This window comes from Morone saxatilis, unplaced genomic scaffold (assembly GCF_004916995.1).
Source record: "Morone saxatilis isolate NCDOM2014 unplaced genomic scaffold, NCSU_SB_2.0 Contig11, whole genome shotgun sequence".
NCBI classification, from domain to species: Eukaryota; Metazoa; Chordata; class Actinopteri; family Moronidae; genus Morone; species Morone saxatilis.
The window spans coordinates 1,176,998-1,187,956 of record NW_023339663.1 but is presented as its reverse complement, the minus strand read 5'-3'; the positions used below and the strand labels follow the sequence as shown (position 1 = coordinate 1,187,956).

General features: G+C 36.3%; 2 protein-coding genes across 2 annotated transcripts in view; both read right to left on the bottom strand.

Annotated features, from left to right (window-relative positions):
- Positions 1–2,702, bottom strand: part of LOC118320736 (guanylyl cyclase-activating protein 2-like) — a 3,105-nt gene extending 403 nt beyond the window's left edge. Inside the window, exons 1-3 of the mRNA XM_035651799.1 lie at positions 2,508–2,702; positions 2,277–2,426; positions 704–800 (exon numbers count right to left, since the gene is read on the bottom strand). Coding sequence (XP_035507692.1) covers positions 704–800; positions 2,277–2,426; positions 2,508–2,702 — 442 coding nt within the window. The remainder of the gene's footprint in view (positions 1–703; positions 801–2,276; positions 2,427–2,507) is intronic.
- Positions 2,703–5,245: 2,543 nt separating this feature from the next.
- LOC118320739 (retinal cone rhodopsin-sensitive cGMP 3',5'-cyclic phosphodiesterase subunit gamma-like) lies at positions 5,246–7,306 on the bottom strand. Its single transcript, XM_035651802.1, has 4 exons — positions 7,204–7,306; positions 5,787–5,903; positions 5,661–5,698; positions 5,246–5,571 (listed from the first exon to the last, which is right to left on the bottom strand). Exons 2-4 carry the CDS (start codon positions 5,891–5,893, stop codon positions 5,495–5,497), a joined length of 222 nt encoding a protein of 73 aa, XP_035507695.1. The 5' UTR covers positions 5,894–5,903; positions 7,204–7,306; the 3' UTR covers positions 5,246–5,494.
- Positions 7,307–10,959: the final 3,653 nt, after the last annotated feature.

Sequence of the window (10,959 nt, the reverse complement as noted above, 5' to 3'; positions counted from 1 at the left end):
GAATTATATCACCTGAACTTAAAATGCTGAACACATTTAAGTTCACTCAAAACAACTGAGTTGCTTCAACAATTCATTATTTAAGTTGGGTTGAATTCATGTGAATGAATGAAGATTAAACTTTCTTCTTTTATTAATAAATATTGTCAGGTTTTACAGTTTGTGGTCAAAAAGCTTTTTATCTGAAGCTACATGACTTCCTGTGGTAGTAATAGCTGTGTGTCTTTACGGCAATGATGATAAAAAAGCCAAAAGTGTCGACTAGTTTTGTGACTGTAGACTATACATTGTGCACACAAATTATTTAAAGATTGAATCAGTTTTCATAGAAATTTGTTTAGTTGAGTTTTTGTCCTGTTACATAAAGGTTTACATAAATAATACTAGGAGGAAAACTATTTCTAATGCAACCAGACAGGCAACAGAAGGTTGGTTTTCACTCTCCTTAATCGCACAGTAGTATAAATTATTCTTTTCCGCTGTTATTGACAAAAATAACACAGAAATCAATGTTTAAAAAGCAAATAAGGAAACAAGATCTTATGCATAGGATTTGTAGTTTTTGCTGGGAATTCTCCGAACAAATCAACAGAGAAACAACAACAAAACAAATATGCTGAAGATTTTTTTTTAAATATTTTCCTTTCCCCAGTTTCCTGATGTGACGCTGTGAACTCACTTACTCACTCATTCACTCACTCACCGTCATGATTCTGGTCAACCAACTCAAAGATTCTGTCACAGATTTCGGACGGCGTCATGCTGACGTCACTCGTCGGGAGCTTGATTTTGTACATAATCTGTGAGAGAGACATGAGAGGTGTTAACATCAGTTCTAGCTTTCTTCACTAAACCCTGCACAACATACCGGCTGTAATACTGTCACTGAGGCACATATCTTTCTTTCCAGTGAGCCAACATAGCAGCATCCTGACTCTGGTCGGAACCTTAATTAGTATCTTTGTTAACACCTGTGTTTACCCTACTATTTCTAGTCCAAATGGCTGCTGTGAAAGAATTGTGTTAAGTAAATGTTTAATGAGGCCTCTTGTTACTTGGGAAGTTGTATATTAGCCTATCAGTGATTTGTGCAGCGCGTAGAAGCGGTGACTTTGATTTCTGACAGCAATTGTTAAAGGGAAAAAAAGAAAACAGACACATGACTTTATTTTGCCACCTAATGCCGATCTTAAACCATTGTTTTTAATTTGCTGCTTGCAAGGTTGCTAATATGAGGCACCATCACGAGTCAAAACATGCTGGTAGCTCTGCAAGAAAAGAAGTTTAAAGTCGTCATATTCTGGCACCTTAACAACACTAATGTTTAATCATCATATCTGATAAATATTCTTTATTTATTGCACCCCGGCGTCCTATAAGCGTCCTATAAATTTGCGAAAGTGGCCCCTGGTCAAAGCAAGTTGAGTCTCCCTGTAGGGCTGCACAACTCAACGAAACATCATCAAAACTGCAATATGGCCAAGTGCAATATGCAGAAAAAGTTAAATATGTGACAAACAGCATCATAATGAAGGACTGTAGGTCTGCAGAGGTGCCCTGACCGACAAATCTTGCCCTCCAGATGTAAGAAAACACATCATCACGACTTAAGCAGGTTTTCTTTTCGTGAAAATTAAATTTGATGCAACAATGATCATTCCCACACTAATCCTGAATCATATCGTAATCACAATATCTGTCAAAATGATCGAAGTATTATGTTTTTATCTAGTCTAAAGTGAAATAAAATGACTAGAAACTAAGCTAAAAGAAATCCACCTTCGGTATTGTATCTCCAGAACTTCCCACATATGTCCCATAACTATAGAATACTAATATTAAAGTTCCATATAAAACATTTTACTTTTGGATTATTCTAACAAACGTTACCTAGTTCCCATCTCGCTGACCAGCCCATGAGGACAGTGGGTTAGGGCTAGGTAGGGTTAGCTTTATGTCTCTGAATATAGAGGCTTTACTGTTAAGTAAGAAGATGTTTATTTCAAGAATAGCCTTCACAGCGACCATCCACGGCTCACCTAATGCCCCTAATACAGTACGTGACACCAACCCTAAAACCCGTCACTGGACCAGAACAATAATCTGACCTGAGAGGATTTGTGTTATGAAACCTGGTAATTTTAACAATTTGACACAGCAGCTGAATATACACTCTAATATGTTCATATGAGCCATTTTTCTTCAAAACCTTTACTCATAAAATACTAAATGATGAAAACAACTAAACATTTAATATGAGAAGTAGTCTTTCTTACCCTTATGATTCGTTTCACCTCCTGTCTGTCCAACTTGCCATTCCCGTCCTTGTCGTACATCTTGAAGGACCACTTGAGCCTATCTTGCAGATTCCCCCGTAAGATCAAGTTAATTGCTGCTACATACTCGATGAAGTCCAGTCTGTTATCCTGTAAGCAAATAAAGCAGAGTTACACATACAGCAGAGGTAAAAATCAAACTCTACAGTGAGAAGCTGCTGCGTCTGTTACCCTATTTGTGTCGAAGGAGCGGAATACTGTCTCGATGTAGAGGGACTCTTCTGCAGAGCAGCTCTGGACGCCGAAGATCCTCTTGAACTCGTGTAAGTGCAACGCACCGCTCGGACACTCCTTCATGAAAATGATGCACAGCTCCTGAATCCGTGCCAGATCCATCTCCTCTGTGTGGCTCTCCTCTTGTCCCATGGTTTGCTGCGATAAAAGAAAAATCCTGATGTGTTTGTTTGAGTGAAAGTTTGGCTTCTGACAGTCAGCAGGTCACTGTGGGTCACACACTCCAATCAAAGTGAAGAGCTTTTCCTTCAGCCACTGTGAGCGGGCAGAGGGAGGCAGGCTGCTAACAGTCAATCTGATTAACTCGTTAATCGCTTGGTCTTTAGCCGACGAGGTGTTCTTCAAGTAGGTCTGAAAATCTGGCAATGCTGTCGCTACCAAGTGCCAGAAACAGTGTTTAATGTGGTTTCTACTTAACAGCTAGTCCATTACACCAGCTGGCTTTGATATGAGCTGTGTCTGTATGTAGTTACATTCTATTGTTTGAATTTCTCTCCTATGAGCCCCACAATGGACCAAAGCTAGAAGAATATTAGATGATGCAAAATGACACTACATTTTCCTTATTTATTCCATCTTAGCACACATTTATCCATTCTCTCTTCCCCCCCGAGCAATATTTTCCCAATTTTCCAAATGTTTGCATGATAATGAGCTGGGTGTTTCCATGTATGAGCAACAGTCCAGATTAGGAGTGTGTGTGTGGCAGTTATTTTTATCAGCTGACTGGTGATGAATGACTAATAATAGCAAAAAGCTTCTCTCTTTTTTAGCAACTGGGAGGCTGAAGGGAAAATATAAATCTATATCTTTCTTTTTACATTCAATATTAATCATTTAAACGTACAACTAGTTATGAAACAGTCTCCATTTAATACCGGTGCCTCTATAAGACCTACATAAATAAACACACATCAGACAGAAAATTATATATCTATAGTTATTTTTAATGGCTGCTGTCGGGTCGGATTCCTCTTCAACTCAATGAAAACACAGCGGTCAAAACACAGGGGGCGCCAGAATCAACACAAAATCAAAGTTCCTTTTAGAGACAGTTTTATTTTGTGATACGTTCACTTTTATTTAGACTGACAGATCTTGATCTGAATGTAATTTTGCAGTGAGGACATTAACACTATGCAATAAATCATAGATATCTCTATAAACATTAATAACTATACTGAGCAAGCTTTTGTTTTAATCCAATTTTTCACAAGTACATTTTTTCATGCACGTTATGAGATTATTTAACACAGATTTTATTACAAATGTGTGTCCTTTATCTAAAGTCAATGAATATTTAATTTGATGGCACCTGAGAGGTGTGAAATATCCACATGCTGATTAAACAGAAATGGAAATCACACAGATGTTTATGGGGAGAATAAAAAAGCAACTTTTAAACAGTTTAAAACGTTTCTCTGTCTCTCCCCACCACCATTTTATATAAGCCTGATTAAATGGCGTTAATGCAAACTCTGCGCATCCGATTGAGTTCATAAAGGCTTTTACTGTGAAACAGCTACTAAAGTATTGAATTACAGTCACTGCTAGTAGTTTGGCTGAGGTTAGTTCAGCCTATAGTCTCACATTTAAGCGTATAACAGACCCGCTGATCCGCCATGTTAGTGTCACATTTTTCCTCACCTAGAATTAATCCTCCATGCTGCTCTTGTGGTTGATTGATTTGATTTGATTGAGACATCTATAACACACTGCATTGTTCTTTTACTGTCATTTACTGATATTCATTTATTCCCAAAGAAAAAAAAAAGACCTGTAAATTATTTCTATAATCATCGTAATACCTAGCTGAGGATGTGATTTAATGTAAATAGATTGTTCTTTTACATATTAATGGATGAAGAGATGGGAGCAGATGTAGAGTTCAGCGGGATTTAGGCAAACATTACTCCAAACAGCTCAGGTTGATAAAGTACCTACCAGCTCAGGTTGGTAAAGTAATAGTAATCAGGATAAACCTCCTGATGTATCACACATAGTCCAACTGATACAAGATTTTGAGATCAATACTGATATTAATATTTGAGAGTTTAAAAAAGTCCAATAAACATAAACTCAATCAGAAATAATAATAAGGATCCATTAAAGTTGTATTTTGTTTATTAAAGAATTGTGACCAGTATATAGTGAGCACATTTTAACTCGTCAGCGCTCCCCGATGGACAAACTGCTGTATGTATGTATTCCTCAAACATATGTTTGGCAGTTCTGTTTGTTCTTGTTACGACACAAACTGATTCTGAGCTATAATATTAATACCAATAACAAGCTTTCTGCAGGTTTCAACAGGTTGAATTTAAGAAAAAAAAAAAAGGATTTGAAGGATATTGGTATTGGTTCCATGTCGGTTTCATGTTATAGTTGTTACAGCATGATCAATAAAAATGTTTCCTCCACACAAACACATTTCAAAGCAAAAATAAAAATTCTGATTATTCGGATTTTAGACTTTTTAAAAACCCCTGAATAAAAATAAATATCAACCATATCATCCTGGCTGATGTAGGATAAATATCCTGTAACTTACTGACAATTTAAAAAAACACAATTTACTAAACAGGCTGAAGAAAATAACTTTCATACAGACCAACACAATTATAAATACTAATATTTATTGTATCAACACTGTTATAATAGTAGCTAGTTACACTTATAGTGAGAGGTAGAGTCATGATTTCTTTATTTTTAAAGCAAAAATAGATTAATTTACAGCACCTAGAAAAATAAATATATTGTATATATTTAATGGGCTAGCTCCATATAACCCTGGCACTGCAGAGATCTGTCCCACAGTGACTGTTGCATCCTCCTCCTCCTTCAAACATGCTCCTCCTCCTCATCCTCAGCTGACACTGTGAAATCTTTTCGGGACCAGGGTGGGAGCTCCCGTCTAACAGGTCCTAGACGATTCCAAACTGAGACAGGTCGCTCAGCTCCATGTCACCAAACGCCTCCCAGGGACAGACCACAGCAGAGTCTGCAGGGCCGGAAAACCAAAACGTCAGAGTCCAGACTAAACATCTAAACCTGAAAAAGTTCCAGATTAAACACTAAATTCAGCCTCACCTCCAAGACCCTCCATCCCCGGGACGTCGTTATCGAACCTATTTGGAAAGAAGTGAAATATTCAGTGAATATTAGAGTTGTTGGATCAATAGCATGATGTCTGATGTAGGAAATGACTAGTCTCACCCCTTCTGTCCCGCTTTGGGAGCCTTGCTCTTGAACTGCCTTGTCTCCTTCTGCTTGAACTTGGGGGGGGCGGCCTTGGAGCCTTCACCTACTGCTGCTGCGTTCATCTTGGAGACTCTTAATCACAAAGACAGAATCATGATACTCACCATAAATGCTGGAGATATGTGACTCACACTTTATCCTGTTACGTTTTCAAACTTCTCTATTTATGTAATTCTATTCATAAACTGTCTAAAGTGCGTTTTCTATCTGGTTACTAGTCATAAATTCTCTCCATATTTTACACAACTAATCCTATTTATGTCAGTCCTAAAGCCAAAGATCAGCTGTCACATAGTCACAACATGTTTGTGAGGATCAGCATCTGCCGCCAAAGAAGATCTCATTAATCTATGTCATGTTCTGGGACGAGGGCGGATAACGATGAGGATTGTAATCTCTTTTTTATTTAAAGATAAAATTCAACAAGTTTAGCAGCTGAACGGCTGAACGTGGTTCCCTCGAGTGGTCAACATTACAATTGGGCCAATATTAAAAAATTAATGATTTTTTGCAGATCCACACACAAGATACACTAATTATATAAATTATTCAATTAACAAAATGTCAAAAATAATGACAAATATCCTTCGCTATGGTTACCAGAATCTGACAGACATTTATTTTTAGCTAAATAAACTCATGTCAAAAAAGAACTTTTGATAGGACATTTTGGCTAATTAGTAAAAACTAATGTACTGTACTCTGTTCTTCCTGTTTTGACTCCAGATTTAATATTTATGACATTTAGCAACAGTCCTGTGTGTTAAATACGACCAACAGTTTTGGTCACACGTGTAATAACTCCTAATGAGTAGCGAGAATGAGAGAGCATCGGTGGTTGAGTGAGCTAGAGAGTGAATGAAGAGACACTGCGACATTAGCAGTGAAGAGAGGAATCAAAAAGTTATTTATTTTCTGATTCACAAAATACAGCTGAGTCAAATTGTTTGTGAATGCAGTCGAAACTACACACATGATCCTGTCTGTCCTGTGTGTGTGCCCAAAGGTTGACACCCAGAAACATCCTGAACACAGCAAAATAATAAGAAAATACAGGTAGGAAATCCCCACAGTATAAATTTAAGGAGATTAGATAAAATCAGATAAACAAGCTAAACAATGTATCTCAGTGTCTCATAATTCATGAGATGAGATGATTTAACGTTGGTTGAGAGTTAAAACCTGCATATTATAAACCAGAACTGCCATTACCCAGCTGTTATCATTAGAAGAGTGCAGGCGGAAGAAATGTAGTTATATTGAATACCATGCTGCTATAACAAGCTTTTAAAAGTATTTAAAAAGAAAAGCAGGTGGAAAGATAAACAAACTAGGCAAAAATTTGAGCTCACTTAACCAAAAAGGCACTTACTTGGTTTTCTGGAGGACTCGATGTCAAAGAAATTTCTCTTTACAGAGAAGAAGCAAAAAAAAAACAGCTGCAAGACAAAGACGTCTTTCTTCTTGCAGTGTCTCTATTTTGTCTCATCAACAGGCCATCATGCTGCCTTTAAAGCCTTGGCTGAACCACCTCCCACCTGTTGCTTGAAACACCACGAGGGCTGAGGGGTATTTTGAGTGTGGGCTTATAAGTAAGCCTGATTGTTCAAAGATAATCATAGAGCCAGTAAAGGATAAGAGATTTGAAAATATTTATATATTTAAAATATTGAGAATTAAGTGATCAGCTGTGATTTTTTTCTTGTAGTTTCATCATCATTAAAATGATTTCACAACTCACTTTAAAAAAATGGATATGGTCAATCAACAATGGTTTGTGATCTTCACTCAACTCATAGTGTGCTCATTCATTTGCTGCAGGGTGGTTCAGGGTCGTACAACGACAACATGGTGAGAACATGAAGGATTACAGGTAATAATCTCTCACACACTGTAAACTCAATGATACTTTTGCATAACGAGGAACATGTACTAAACTGTGTGAGGCTTTACAGGATCCCATTAACAATGTTCCAACCTTTAAGGTCTTGAGGTAGATATCCATGTGAACAACTTACAGGCAACATAAACAGACAGAAAGTGACTCTGCTTACAATTCCTCAGAGATACAAAAAATAACATCCATCCAGCCATCATCCCTCAATGACCTCCAAAGAGAAGCACATAGCAGTAAAATACAGTGACAAAAATGTGTGTAATCTCGTAACTACACAACAGAAAAACATTTACACTCGGATGAGGTTAAAATCACCTACAATAATTAATCTGATTATGGGATATGATTATGTCATATTAACAGTCGAACACTTCAAAAACACATCAAACAGCCTGAAACTAGTCAAGGCAGAAGGCTTGGTGCAGATGAAATGGATCATGTAAGAGTAGCACAAGTTGGAAATACTATTTTCACCAATTTATTGCTTGAACAAGTTCCCTCAGAGGTTCTTGTGTTTAAAGTTAGAAAGTTATGTTTTTTTAGGATTTTGACAATTTTTGTTGGATACATTTTTAGGGGATCAACCTGGAAAACTCAATACACTGCCTCAATAATCAAAACTCTCACTTCTCTTTCTCCCTGTGTCTTTTTTGTGTTTAATGTCTTAGTCTTAAAGCGTCAATATGCTTCAAACAAAGTACTTTTTGGATTGTCTAACAATAATTTTTATAATTTTCCAAAAGAATCATCAGTTTTTTTCTCTCAGTTTTGTATGATTTATTTGTATGATTATATAACAATATATTATCATATCAGGACAATAAAAACATGTAAGAGACAAGTCCTTAAAGATTTTTGGTTTTAGACATTGAACATTTGGAGCATACTGAGGGTTTTACAGTATATAAATATAATATATGGTAAGATTAGATTTTTGACAGACAAAGCTCATTAATATTTTTTATTCTTACCATGTAGAAATGAACACAGCAGCAGAAGGCACCAAGGCCACTCCTCCCAAGTTCAAACAGAAGGAAACCAGGCAGTTCAAGAGCAAGGCTCCCAAAGCGGGACAGAAGGGGTGAGACACACTCACTCATCTGGAAACTAGTATATGAAGATATACAGGAATACCACACAAAAAAAAAAAGTATGTTTTTTGTTTATTGTGGTCATAGTTTATACATCTGGAACCAGAGAGAGACATATAAAAATGAGACACAAAATACAGTAAAATTAGTTTTTGTTTGGTTTTGTCTGCTATAGATTGTGTTGAATTAACGCTGTTTTTTTCTGTGATTTACCTTATTAAATGAATCTTTCTCGTTTGCTCTGTCTTCCTCTCCTGCAGACTCTGCCGTGGTCTGCCCCTGGGAGGCATTTGGTGACATGGAACTCAGTGACCTGGCTCAGTTCGGCATCGTCTAGACCTGTTAGACCCTCAGAGACACATCTTCATACATATTCTCCTGACGCGATGACGCCAAACATGATTCTGTACAAACGTCCATTCCTGTGTTTCAAGTTAAAAGATTCTCTAGGAGTAGAGATAAATAAATGACTGTATATTACATTATATGTATAACATGTTGGCTTTGGTATCTTACAGTCATGATGTATCTTAATATTTTCTTGATATTGAGGGTGACTGAGGAACTGAAATTGGTCCTTAAAAGAATATATGATGGTTATAATGAGGGTGATTAATGAAAGTATGAATGTTTCCTACAAATGAATGCTACTGTAAATGTGATTTTCCTAAAATACAAGTTTTTTTAACACATGCATTATGAATGTGCCAAATATATATTTTTTCTTTTTCAGTTGTAATGAAGCAGAGATCAACTGTCATTTAGAGTAAACACAATGAGCACAAAGTGACCTCTTGGAAGCATTTTTACATACACTGTGAATCTCAAATCTCAAAAATATTGTGCTCATGTATTCTGCAAAATCAGAGGACTACACAAGAATACTTGATACATATAAGACCACTCATTAGTAAGGTGGGTCTGTGACATGATGTGAAGTCTTGAGTTGACTGTTATTTAGAATTTTACATTTGTGAGTAATATTTACAATATACATAATATCAGAAATGGTCAGATAGACTTAGACAGACTTTGTCATTTGGATTTGCATCAAAATGAAATTACGTAACAATGACACATAGCACAACATGAATAGAGGAAAGGCAGTATGTACAGTCGAAAAAAAAATATGTATTTAGATATAAAACTTTTATATAAAAAAAACCCGTAGATAATATATATTGCACAATTTTAGTTGCCTATGTAAAAGAACTTTTTTAATGATATTTCTCAAGGCCACATTTTCATAAGCCTAAATATGGAGTCTTGAGTGTTTCACTGGAAAAATGATACAGCTTTTCAGTGGCTGAGTGTTAGTTTTTACAAAGATTGTTGAGTTATCTTCCCCACCTCCAACAGGGTGCAGCACATGCTTCCCTAAGCTTTTCAATGAAACCACCCTTCTATTAAAAGAAAGAACACTTAGCACTTCCTGTTTAAAAACTTCAGGCAACAGAAGATCGCAAAGATAAACCATCTTGTGTTACCTTTCTACCTGCATTTGCTAACACTGCCTAAAGGAACATCATGTAAGAAGCTGTATTTTTTTAGATTTGTACCCCTAAAGTCATTGATGTGGACGTTAAACATGCATTTATTATCAGTAGAGAAACTTTTTATCATCTACGTTTTATTTGGATTAATTTTAAACCAAACCAGAGTTGGTGATTGTTGGAAAGACAAACAGTTTTCATGAGTTTAATTTGGTTTCTGTTTCTGTCGTGAATGAAGTTACAATGTTACAGCAATATGCAAGGGCATCTAACTATGTGAATTAAGCCTTTATTTAGACCAAACCAGGTTTGGTTATTGTTGGAAAGACTGTGGAAAGATTAACAAAGATGGTTTTGGTGAGTTTTATTTTAATTCTGTCCTTTTGTTTTGGTCTGAGATGCCGGTGCTCTAGTGTGACATCCAGTGGCAAGTGAATTTCGTATACACAGTATAAAGATAAAATAGTTGCATACTGTTAAATAAAAGTATTAAAGCGATCAAATCAATGAATCAATCAATAAAAGCTACAGAGTCTGTCTTTAATCTAAAAGGCCTTTTTCACAGATAGACGTATTTGCATTGTGACATAAATGTACGTTGCCAATGTGTAGCACTTCATTAATGGTTGTGGTTGCATCTAAAACTT

What these genes read in the sequence shown, in the direction of transcription:
- LOC118320739 (XM_035651802.1), bottom strand. Translation starts at nt 5,893, where the DNA reads ATGAACGCAGCAGCAGTAGGTGAAGGCTCCAAGGCCGCCCCCCCCAAG. An exon ending in CCCAAAGCGGGACAGAAGGG is followed by an intron (nt 5,699 to 5,786) that starts GTGAGACTAGTC and finishes CTTTCCAAATAG; the next exon opens with GTTCGATAACGACGTCCCGG. An exon ending in GGGGATGGAGGGTCTTGGAG is followed by an intron (nt 5,572 to 5,660) that starts GTGAGGCTGAAT and finishes CCGGCCCTGCAG; the next exon opens with ACTCTGCTGTGGTCTGTCCC.